Source organism: Heterodontus francisci, chromosome 18, assembly GCF_036365525.1.
Source record: "Heterodontus francisci isolate sHetFra1 chromosome 18, sHetFra1.hap1, whole genome shotgun sequence".
NCBI classification, from domain to species: domain Eukaryota; kingdom Metazoa; phylum Chordata; class Chondrichthyes; order Heterodontiformes; family Heterodontidae; genus Heterodontus; species Heterodontus francisci.
This window is the reverse complement of record NC_090388.1, coordinates 83,682,247-83,694,837: the sequence shown is the minus strand read 5'-3', so window position 1 is coordinate 83,694,837 and position 12,591 is coordinate 83,682,247. Positions and strand designations below refer to the sequence as shown.

The window sequence follows — 12,591 nt, the reverse complement described above, 5'->3', positions numbered from 1 at the left end:
TCTGGTTGGCAAGATGTAACTAGTGGGGTGCCACAGGGTTCGGTCCTCGGGCCCCAACTATTTACAATCTATGTTAATGACTTGGATGCAGGGATAGAAGGTACTATAGCCAAATTTGCAGATGACACTAAAATAGGTGGGATAGTAAGTTGCAATAAAGAAATAAGAAATCTACAAATGGATGTGGATAGGTTAGGTGAATGGGCCAAAATTTGGCAGATGGAGTTTAACGTGGATAAGTGTGAGGTTATCCATTTTGGTCAGAAGAATAGAAAGGCAAATTATTATCTAAATGGAGAGAAACTTCAGAGTGCTTCGGTGCAGAGGGATCTGGGTGTCCACGTGCATGAATCGCAGAAAACTAGTATGCAGGTACAGTAGGTAATAAGGAAGGCAAATGGAATTTTGGCATTTATTGCAAAAGGAATAGAGTATAAAAGTAAGGAAGTGTTGCTGCAACTGTACAAGGCATTAGTGAGACCACATCTGGAGTATTGCGTACAGTTTTGGTCCCCATACTTGAGGAGGGATGTAGCTGCATTGGAGGCAGTTCCGAGGAGGTTCACTAGATTGATTCCAGAGATGAGGGGTTTGTCTTATGAAGAGAGATTGAGCAGTTTAGGCCTTTACTCTCTAGAGTTTAGAAGAATGAGAGGAGATCTAATTGAGGTATATAAGATGATTAAGGGGATTGACAAAGTAGACATAGAGAGGATGTTTCCTCTTGTGGAGCAGTCTAGAATGAGGGGTCATAGTTTTAGGATAAGGGTTAGCAGATGAGGAGAAATTACTTCTCTCAAAGGGTCGTGAGTCTGTGGAATTCACTACCCCAGAGTGTGGTGGATGCCAGGACATTGAGTAAATTTAAGGAGGAGATAGACAGATTTTTAATTAGTAATGGGTTGAAGGGTTATGGAGAATGGGCAGGAAAATGGAGTTGAGGCCGAGATGAGATCAGCAATGATCGTATTGAATGGAGGAGCAGGCTCGAGGAGCTGAATTGCCCACTCCTGCTCCTAGTTCTTATGTTCTTATCTTAAGTATTCAAATCTTGCCCTGAGCCTTGACGTATAAATCCCTTCTTTATCCCTAATAGGACCAACCCCACCTCTTATACGCCGCTTATTATTTTTACGCTTGTGGAAAATTTTTGGGCTACCTTTTAATGTTAACTGACATTCTATTCTCATATTCTCTCTTTGCCAGTTGTATTTGCCTCTTCATTTCCCCTCTCAATTGTATTTGGCTGGGTTCTCACTTGAAGAATTCACCTCACATGCATCATACACCCTCTTTTTTTGTTTTATCATATTCTCTATTTCCCTCATCATCCAAGGAGCCCTGACTTTGTTACCCTTACCTTTCACCTTTATTGGAATGTACCTAGCCTGTTCCTGAAACATCTCCTTAAAGATCACCTATTGCTCCATTACAGTTTTTCCTGTCAATCTTTGGTTCCATTTTACCCTGGATAGATCCCCTCGCATCCTATTGAAGTTAGGCCTCTTCCAATTTAGAAGTTCTACTTTAGATTGTTCCATGCTCTTCTCCATTATAATTTAAACTTTATAATACAATGATCACTCCTCCCACAGGTTCATTTGGCCCGCCTCATTCCCAAGCACCAGATCCAGCAATGCCTCCTTTCTAGTTGAACCGAGAATATACTGGTCAAGGAAGTTCTCCTGAACAAATTTCAGAAATCCCTCCCCCTCCTTTCCCTTTACTCTAACATTATCCCAATCAATATTTGGGTAATTCAAATCCCCCAATATCACCACTCTATAGCTCTTGCACATCTCTGTCATTTCCCTGCAGATTTGCTCCTCTATCTCTCTCTCAGTATTTGGAGGGCTGTAGAATGCCCCCAGTAGTGTGATCATCCCCTTTTTGCTTCTCAACTCAAACCAAATAGATTCTGTCCTTGCTCCCTCAAGGACATCTCTTTCCAACACTACAATGTCTTCCCTAATCAAGACTGTCACACCACTTCCCTTTTGTCCTTCCCTATCTTTTCTGAACACTTTGTACCTTGGGATATTAAGCACCCAGTCCTCACCATTTTTAAGCTACATTTCCATTATTGCCACTACATCATATTCCCAAGCGGCTATTTGTGCTTGTAGTTCACCAGTCTTATTCATCACACTATGCGCTTTTACATGCATGCATTATAACCTGTCTTTGTATTACTCATAATCCTTCTTGTCATTCATATCAGAACCACTGTATGCTCTTCTGTGGCTGTCTCAGTGATTCTGTTGTATTTGAGAGATGAGGCTGTAATCAACTTCAAGAAAACTTTGTTGCTTTGATTATGGCATTTTCATTTGTTTAAATTGACTTTGCCATGTAAATGTCCCAGTTGTCCCAATCTTGACACCAAGTAACACTCCACAGTTCTTCACAAAGCACCATTTTCATTTGATCTCTCCCAAACACCTCTCTCTCTACAGAGTGACATTTCCCAATCCACAATTTCTGAATTAATAGTAGCACCACAAATTATTGTAAAGGACAAACATAGGTCTAACAGTAATACATACCTTCTGTGCCATGTTAACATCTCAGGTTATTTTGAGTTCACAGGGAATATGGAATGGATAGTTTGTAAAATACAAGTCACAGGAATGAAGAGCTTGCTAGAGGATTTTTATGCATGCACCAAGCAAGTCAATTGTCCTGAGGTGCAGCTTGTTCAAGATGCTCTGTTACTCATCTGGCCTACAGTAGACTTCATGGAGAATGGAGTAGGTAAGAACAATCATAGATAACAGTCTGGGTGATCATTGTCTTGGAGAATTGAATAGGTTAACACTCCCTTGGAGAATGTGGGGGTTATTATTTCCTTAAAGAATGGAGTGGGTTAACACGGCCTTATACAATGGAGTGGATTATTGCCCCCAAAGAAAATGGAATGAATTAACCTGCCCTTAGAGAATAGAGTGGGTTAACACTCCCTTGGAGAATAGAGTGGGTTAGCACTCCCTTGGAGAATGGAGTGGGTTAACACTCCCTCAGAGAATGGAGTGGGGTAGCACTCCCTTGGAGAATAGAGTGGGTTAACACTCCCTCGGAGAATGGAGTGGGGTAACACTCCCTTGGAGAATAGAGTGGGTTAGCACTCGTTTGGAGAATGGAGTGGGTTAACACTCCCTCAGAGAATGGAGTGGGTTAACACTCCCTCGGAGAATGGAGTGGGGCGGCACAGTGGCGCAGTGGTTAGCACCGCAGCCTCACAGCTCCAGCGACCCGGGTTCAATTCTGGGTACTGCCTGTGTGGAGTTTGCAAGTTCTCCCTGTGTCTGCGTGGGTTTCCTCCAGGTGCTCCGGTTTCCACCCACATGCCAAAGACTTGCTGGTTGATAGGTTAATTGGCCATTATAAATTGCCCCTAGTATAGGGGTGGTAGGGAAATATCGGGACAGGTGGGGATGTGGTAGGAATATGGAATTAGTGTAGGATTAGTATAAATGGGTGGTTGATGGTCGGCACAGACTCGGTGGGCCGAAGGGCCTGTTTCAGTGCTGTAACTCTAAACTAAACTAAACTCCCTCGGAGAATGGAGTGGGTTATCAGTCCTCTACAGAATAAAGTCAGGTATCATTCCCTTAGAGAATGGAATGGCCTAACATTCTCTTTGAGAATGGAGTGTGTAAACACTCCCTGAGAGAATGGAGTGGGTTAGCACTAGCATGGAGAATGAAATGGGTTAATACTCCCGTGGATTAACACTCACATGGAGAATGGATTGAGCTAATACTCATGCTTATGCTCTGATTAAACCGAAACAATAGTGATAAGAAGGCTCTTTGAGTTGCAGCTGGTGTCCTTAGTCGAGATATACTGCATCTACATGATTGAACAGAAATATAAAATTACCTGAGTAATATTGAATGCATGGTATTGTTTTGTATTTTCTTGGTAGACCAGAGTGTCCTTTACATCGAGATGTTGGCACGCCTCGATTTCTTTAAAGGTTCTTATCCAATGATTGATGAGCTGTGTCAGCAATGCAGGAAATGGTGTACCATGTGTCCCAACCCAGTCCTCACTCCACTATGTGGCTTCTTCCAGACCCCTGGTGGGCCCCTACGGACAACACTGACTGGGTTCAGCAAAGGTACACACCATATTCTGTTCTGATCTGAATTTTTCAATATTTAGAAGGCATCAGGCCAAATGGAGTACACAGAGCTGTGAGCCTTTTGGTCAGTACAAACCAAACCATTCCACAAATATGTAACACTTTTTGTGGCAATAGATCCAGTGTTAATGATTTAATATTCCTGTGTTCAGCAACTTATCAAAGCCTTGGAAAGCATTAATGAGAACAGAAAATGCCAGGTCTGGCAGCATCTGTGCAGAGAGAAACAGTTAACGTTTCAGGTCTGTGACCCTTCATCAGAATATGAACAAAGTGATGGAAGGTGTATTCAACAGTGTTATCAAGCAGCACTAACACACCAATAATCTTCTCACCAATGCTTAGTTTGGCTTCCACCAAGGACACTTGGCTCCAGACCTCAATAGAGCCTTGGTACAAACATAGACAAAAAAGCTGAATTCCAGAGGTGAGGTGAGAATGACTGCCCTTGACATCATGGCAGCATTTCACTGAATGTGGCATCAAGGAGCCCTAGCAAAATTGAAGTCAATGAGAATCAGTGGGGGGCGGGGTGGGGGGGGGGTGGTGCGTTGGGTGGTGGTGGGGGTGGTGGTAGGGGAAAACTCTCTGCTGGTTGGACTCATACCTAGCGCAAAGGAGGATGGTTGTGGTTGATGGAGGTCAATCATCTCAGCTCCAGGCAGGAGTTCCTCAAGATAGTGTCCGAGGCCCAACCATCTTCAGCTGCTTCATAATTGACCTTCCTTCAATCATAGGGTGAGAAGTGGGGATGTTTGCTGATGATTGCACAATGTTCAGCACCATTCACTACTTCTCAGATACTGAAGCAGTCCGTGTCCGCATGCAGCAAGACCTGGAGAACATTCAATAAGTGGCTAGTGACATTCGTGCCACTCAAACGCCAGGCAATGACCATCTCCAACAGGAGAGAATCTAACCATCTCCCTTTGACATTCAACTGCATTAGCATTGCTGAATCCCCACTATCAACACCCTGGTATCATCATTGACCGGAAATTGAACTGGAGTAGCCAAGTATATACTGTGGCTACAAGAGCAGTTCGGAAGCTGGGAATTCTGCGGCAAATAACTGATATCCTGACTCTCCAAAGCCCCTGTACACATCTACAAGTCACAAGTCAGGAGTGTGATGGAATACTTTCCACTTGCCTGGATGGGTGCAGCTCCAACAACACTCAAGAAGCTCGACACCATCCAGGACAAAGCAGCACACGAGGGTGGCGCAGTGGTTAGCACTGTAGCCTCACAGCTCCAGTGACCCGGGTTTGGTTCTGGGTACTGCCTGTGCGCAGTTTGTAAGTTCTCCCTGTGACCGTGTGGGTTTCCGCCGGGTGCTCTGGTTTCCTCCCACAGCCAAAGACTTGCAGGTTGATAAGTAAATTGGCCATTGTAAATTGCCCCTAGTGTAGGTAGGTGGTAGGAGAATGGTGGGGATGTGATAGGGAATATGGGATTAACGTAGGATTAGTATAAATGGGTGGTTATTGGTCAGCACAGACTCGGTGGGCTGAAGGGCCTGTTTCAGTGCTGTATCTCTCTATGACTCTAGATCATTACCCCATCCACCACCTTAAGCAATCACTTCCTCCACAATTAGTACACAGTGGAAGCAGTGTGTACCATCTACTTGATGCACTGCAGCAACTTGCCAATGCTCCTTTGACAGAATCTTCCAAACTTGTGACCTCTACCAGCTAGAAGGACAAGGGCAGCAGATGCATGGGAATACCACCACCTGCACATTTCCCTTCAAGTCACACTCCATCCTGACTTGGAACTATATTGCCATTCCTTCACTGTCGCTGGGTCAAAATCCTCGAACTCCCTTCCTAACAGCACTATTGGTGTACCTACCCCGCACGGACTGCAGCGGTTCAAGAAAGTGGCTCACCATTACCTTCCCAAGGGCAATTTGGGATGGGCAATAAATGTTGGCCTTGTCAGCAATGCTCACATTCGTGAATGAATAAAAAAAGAGCACAGGGGTGATTGTTCAATGGGACTTAATGTGAGTAAAAAGAGAGACAGCAGAGTTTTGGATGAGCTGAAGTTTACGGAGGGTTGAATGTGGGAGGTAAGCCAGAGTATATTGGAATAGACCATTCTAGAGGTAACAAAGGATGAATAAGGGTTTCAGCAGCAGTTGAGCTGAAACAGGGTTGGAGTCAGGCAATGTTAAGGAGGTGGATATAGGTGGTCTTAGTGATCGTGCTGATATGTGGTTTGAAGCTCATCTTGGGGTCAAACTTGACACCAAGGTTGTGAACAGTCTTATATAGTCTCAGACAGTTGCCAGGAAAAGGAATGCAGTTAGTATCTAGGGAACAGAGTTTGGAGCAGGGACCGAAGACAATGTTTTCAGTCTTCCCAGTATTTAATTGGAGGAAATTTCTGCCCCTCCAGTACTGGATGTTGGCTAAGCAGTCTGATAATTTAACAACAATTGAGGAGTCAAGAGAGGTGGTGGTGAGTTAGAGCTGAGTGTTAACAGTGAAGAGTGGGAAGGGAAGCCATTGCAAGTGATACTCTGGCTGCGATTGGATAGAATAGAATGGAACCAGTTGAGAGCAGTCCCACCCAGCTGGATGACAGTGGAAAGGCTTTGGAGGAGGATGTTGTGGTCAACCATGTCAAAGGCTGCAGACAGTTTGAAAAGGATGAGGAGGGATAGTTTACCTTTGTCACAGTCACATAGGGTGTCATTTGTAACTTTGATAAGAGCTGTGTCAGTACTGTGGCAAGGATTGAAGGGATTCAAACATGGGGTGGAATCTTATGAGTGCCGTAGCATTCCCGTCGGTGCGTCCAGAAGTTGTTTTAATTTCTGCTTCTGCCGCAAATCCTGTTTCCCTCGTGGTTTTGTATTTAAATTAGCCATGCGGCATCAGGCATGGGGAACACGTGGGATCATACGGCGGGGACGGCCTTTCATTGGTGGAACCCCCCGTCACTGCCCCAAGCACCATGATCACCACAGATATAAAACATTCTGTACTTGCTGTTTCAAGGAGCAGCAGCCTTCCTTTCATGTCAGTATCTTCAGACTAACTTAAATTGAAGCTTTTACTTAAATCAAAATGTCTTTGCCTCCCTTATTTTGTGAAAGTCACCACCAACTTCACATCATTTATTTTCCCTACAGCCAAAGTGAATCTCATGTCAGCCAGCAGGCAGCATGCTGCCCCACGGTTCAGTGAGGCCTCCCTGCAGGTTCTCCTCCTGTCAGGGAAAGGAGGGAGGTCTTCTTCCCTGCAGATGGCGTGCAAAGACCCTCCCCCCTCACAAGGCGGCCTGGATGGAGGTAGCAGAGGAGGTCTTGAACTATGGGATTGCTCATAGAACATGGGTGCAGTGCCGCAAGTGTATCAATGACTTGCTCAGATCAGCGAGGGTAAGTAGTCTTGGCAAAGCTCCTTCATTGATCTGTTCCACGGCTCCATGTCTTTAAGGCAGAGGGTCCGCAAGGAAGGCAGTGGAATGTGGGAGCAGCCTTGGTGCCATTCACTAAATGATGAAGATTGGCATTGTGTGATTGGATGTGTCATGCGAAAGCTGATGCAGAATGAGTGATGTTGATGCATGTATGTAATGGTTGTGATATATCATTTGCCATGTCATTAAATCTACACTGTCTGTTGCAGGGGAAATGAAGCCACAACCAGCGCAAGTGTGTTAAGACAGGAGGAGGGGTCCTCGACATCAGGCTGCTGACCACAGCTGAGGAGGAGGCATCGGAGATCGTGAGAGAGGAGGGAGGCAGGGTGAACAAAGATGGTGAAGCAGGACTCACAATGTGTAAGGATGAAGTGTCAACTCTGCTCTTATAGTGATATGTAAAAACTGAAGGAAATTGTGTGAACTCATGTGAAACATGTTTAAAGTGCCTCTGTTTGTGTCTCCACTACAGGTGCCTGCACTCGAGTAGCAGAATGCCAGTGGCCCAAGAATCCTGCTCTGGGGAGCAAGAAGCAGCCAATGACCCAGAGGATGCACCGTCACCTGCCTCTTCTTCCACCTCTGCCAGCGCAGATACATCCGCACGGTCCGCGGGGGGTTTAAGATTAGAATCTGGGTCATCAGCTGGTGTGCACAATATAGACACGTCCCAGCAGCTGAGGGAGCATGTGCCAGCTGGGTCCCCTGTCAATCGGAGGACTGCTGGGGACCAGGCCCCTGCTCAGCCCCACACTCATCTTCTGTTTGTTGCTACGAGAAGTCTTCTGATGTGAAGCAAAGCCTTGTGGAAAATATGTCGGAGATGCCTGAGGCTTTACACCATGGAGGAGTCCACGTAAGCTGTGATGTCTGCCATATCCCAGGCATTTGAGTGTATGGCTTCTTCAGATGAGAGTCTGGTGAGATCCGTGGCGAGTCTGGTTGAACATTTGAGCAATATGCGATCTGACTCCATCACTGTTGCCGTGGGCTCCGTGCAGTAGAGTCTAAGTGAGAGGGGGTCGAGAAACCTGTACCTCCCTCCAAGTGCTCCTTTCCCTCAGGGAGACAGGCAGGTGCCATCGTGCACACAGATGGAGAAGCCCGTTCCAACTGCCCCAGGGCCTTCCTCTCAGGACACCCCCTGGGTAAACGGCATCTCGTCCTCTCCCCTGACATTGACCCCCTTACCTCCAGCAGGTGAGCACATGGCACCATTGCTGCAGACCCCCAGTGGGATGGAGCCATCAAGGCCCTGTTCCTCCAGAGGATGCCTGCCACGGGAACGGGGCAGTGCACTGAGCAGACTGCCTCCACCTCAGCTGCTAATGTCGGGGTAGCACCGAGACGTAGTGGGAGAAAAAGGAAATTTACAGAAACCACATCATCAGTGAGAATGGTGATTAAAAACCTCTACCTACCCATAGTGCAAATTAAAAAGTGCAAAGAACATCTTAAAACTATGTACAGCAGCTCGAATGTCGTTATTTCAGTCCAGTTTCTAATCCATAAATTCCATGAGCACGAAGGTGGCACGGGTGCTGTACAGATTGCAAAGATTCATTAAAACCATTTTTATTTCATGCAAAATTTGATCCACTCTTGGTAATGTTTTGCTTGGTTACAGATGGATACAAAGATGTTTTTTTGGAGGCCTATGACAGGAACACAATGATGTTTGCAAAGCATCTCAGGAAATGTCCAGTGTGCAGATCTCATTGGAATTTGAGTCTTCACTCTTCCATGATGGCTGTTTTCCTATTAATGAATATTAATTTTTTCCAATATTGTCATGCCTTACTTTTGTTTTCCACGGTCATAACTTAACGCTGCTTGCAGTGGTGTGTAGTCACATTCATCGTAGCCCACGGGTGATTACAAATGCCAATCACATGAAAGTGCAGCAATGCTTCGTTAAGATTGCAGCGATGAATAAGACCTCATACAAAAGGGAATTTCTGTGGGGAATTGTTATGTTTCTCCTCCCAACATTCCTTGATGATATGGTTTATTGTTGGCTGAAACGTGGATAAATTAAGTTCTCCCTGATGTCCCTTGCATGTCTCTTCATGGCCCTCATATCGATGATGGCATCGTTGTCATTGTTGTCCTCCTCCTCACCCTCTTCGTGCAAGGCACAGCAGACAACAATTATTTGTGACACCATCTGTGGTGTGTACTGAAGAGCCCCTCCAGACCGGTCAAGGCAGCAAAATCGCATTTTCAGCAAACCAATGGTGTGTTCAATGATGGCTCTGGTGGATGTGTGAGTAGCTCTCTTCAGCAGTGCTTTGGGGATGACATACTGGTGTCATCAATCATGTACAAAGGGGATCACCCTTGTCACCCAGGACCCATCCATCCACTGTGAAAACTGTTGGCAGCTGGGTGTTCCTCAAAATGTAGGAGTCATGATAGGTCCCTGGGAAACGTGCGTAAACCTGCATGATTCTTCTCTTGTGGTCACAAACCAGTTACACAATTAAAGAGTGGAAGCCTTTGCAATTGACACATTAGTACAGCGAATCACCCCTTGCACTCTAGGCAGCCGAGCGATGGTGCCGAAGGTCGCAGACATTGCTGCCTAGCTGTCCTCATCTACCGGTAAGTAAATGAAATCATCGGCACGTTGCAAAAGGTCATCTCTTTGATGCACTTGTGGGTCGCAGACTGCGAGATGCCACGTATGCCACCTGTGGATCCCTGGAAGGAGCCCCTGAAGAAAAAATCGAGTGTAGCAGTCACCCTGAGGGCAACTGGCATGGGATTCCCACCGAAGCCAAGTGGTTGCAGGTCATGCCGCAGGATCCTACAAATTTCCATTTCACGTGATATCCTTAGACGTCTCTGGCATTGCCTCTGACATTTGTAGGTTATGTGTCCTTGTCCTGAGGATTCGATGACGAGCCGGTGCCCGTCTTCAATAATGCCATTCCTGGATGTTATCATTCGGATCTTCCTCAATTTCCTGTTCTGCCGTTTGTTGGCACTCAGGCATCATGAGTTGAGGGAAAAGAGCCCCCCTTAGTCTCTCCCGTGGTACTAGACAAGTTGGGTGTATGAGACCCATGTCGCTGTGGCTTTTCTGAACAATAAATAAACAGAGCGTGGTGATTCAGCCCTCTGATGCCAGTGAGCTGAAACATCGAGGCAATGAACAGTTCCCTTATATCTGCCTTCAAATTGCAGCCAGGTGGAAGACACACCCGCTTGCCTCCATCCACTCTCCTTGCTGTCCTTGAATGTCCACATTATTGTTGGAGAAGATGATGTGTGTGGAATTCAAGGGAAGTCTCACCAACTTCCAACCTCCTCCTGCAACCTTCCAGCTTGAGCCGATCACCTTGAACCACCCAATGTTACTGTTACCCTTCGCTCCATTACCATTGATCCTCCCCCCATTACCACGCACAGTGTAATCATCAATATATTCGTGCCATCCCTCCTCCTGTTCCTACTCCCATTACTATCGACATGCCAATTCTTACCCTTGAACCTCCATTGTTGCCGAGTCCCATTTCCCTCCATATGAAGCTGTTAGTCTTGACCTTCTTCCCTACAGAATTCATTTGCCCCCATTGACTGTGACCGTTCCCTCTGCTAGCCGGTACCCTCAATTTGCCCCACAGCTCCCCAAGGTCTACAGCACTCACCCCTCCCTTTAGGCCCTTGCCAAATATCTTCACACAGTACTGATCTAATCTACCCACCACCCCCGCAGCCGACAGCAACATCTTCACCATCAACATCAACTATTCAACAACCTGGACACTCCACTCCACCCATCCTTGCTTCTTGATGCACCTGATCAACCTCAGCCTACCCTCCCCGATTACCCTCTCCTGGTCCTCCATGTAGCCCCCGCTCATGTCTTCGCCACCACCCTTGCTGGTGCCGAGCCTGGAGGCAAACATCCAGTCCAATGGTGATGTGGAGGCAAACACCTATTCCAATGCTGGCATTAGTTTAGCGGATGAGTTAAAGAGAGAAAAGCACAGTGCTGTGATTCAACTGGACAAATCTGACTGTTGCACGCTGCGTTGAAACATTTGTGAACCAGGTGCCAAGGGGACATTGGTGCAATCCACCACCACGCCGGGGAACCTGGGAACGCCGCAAACCCGCTACCGACTTAATTCCTCAAAAATATCCTGCTGTTGGGAATCCGAAAAAACGCCTCCTGTCTAATTATATCACCCGCACGCCACCAAATCCACCGCAGCTGACTGCATAAAAGACCCCCATGGTGTTCTCGAAAAGATGGGCATGAATTTGGTGGGGTGGGGGGGTTAGTGGGTGGTGGGTGGGGTGTTCGATAACACAGTCATGCACTTTGGAGAGGAAAGGGAGGTTGGAGATGGGATGGTAGGCTACAAGGATGGTGCGGTCAAGGGTTGTTTTTTTTTGAAGAGAGGGGTAATGACAGCAGATTTAAAGGAGAGAGGGACAATACCTGAAGAGGGAGAACTATTAACAATATGCTGACCAGGAGGACAAGTTTGCTGGTCATTAGTTTAGTGGGAATAGGGTTGAGAGAGCATGAGGGAAGGTAGAACGGAAACTAGAAAAGGATGTGAGTTGAGGGCTAGGGCAGGGGGGAGCTTTAGAGGAAGTTTGGCCCTTTGGCTTGTGGAAAAGAGGGATATGGCACTGTCAGCTGATCGGATGGTCTCAACCTTAGTGATAAAGAAGTTCATGAGCTCCTTGAACTTGTTGTTGGAGGTGAGAAAAGATGAGGTAGGGAAGAGGAGTTTAAGACGATGGTTTGCAGTAGGGAATTGAATCCCAGGGGTTATCTTTGCATTCCAAGATGATCTTGGCATAGTGAGCAGTATTAGCACATGAGAGCAGGACCCAATTGTGTTTTATGTGGTCTAGCCAGATCTGGTGGTGAATGGCTAAGCCAGTTGTTTGCTATATCCTTTATCCTACAGCCCATGTTTGTCAGCTGTATGTCAACTCTGGCCAGATGGTGGGTTATGAAGGGGGATCCAAAGTCACATGGA

The 12,591-nt window shown here is 46.4% G+C and overlaps 1 protein-coding gene across 1 annotated transcript in view; it reads left to right on the top strand.

Annotated features, from left to right (window-relative positions):
- nwd1 (NACHT and WD repeat domain containing 1) overlaps positions 1 to 12,591 on the top strand; it is a 78,828-nt gene that overhangs the window by 38,699 nt on the left and 27,538 nt on the right. Inside the window, exons 9-10 of the mRNA XM_068050071.1 lie at positions 2,590 to 2,754; positions 3,929 to 4,123. Of these exons, the coding sequence (XP_067906172.1) occupies positions 2,590 to 2,754; positions 3,929 to 4,123 (360 nt within the window). The remainder of the gene's footprint in view (positions 1 to 2,589; positions 2,755 to 3,928; positions 4,124 to 12,591) is intronic.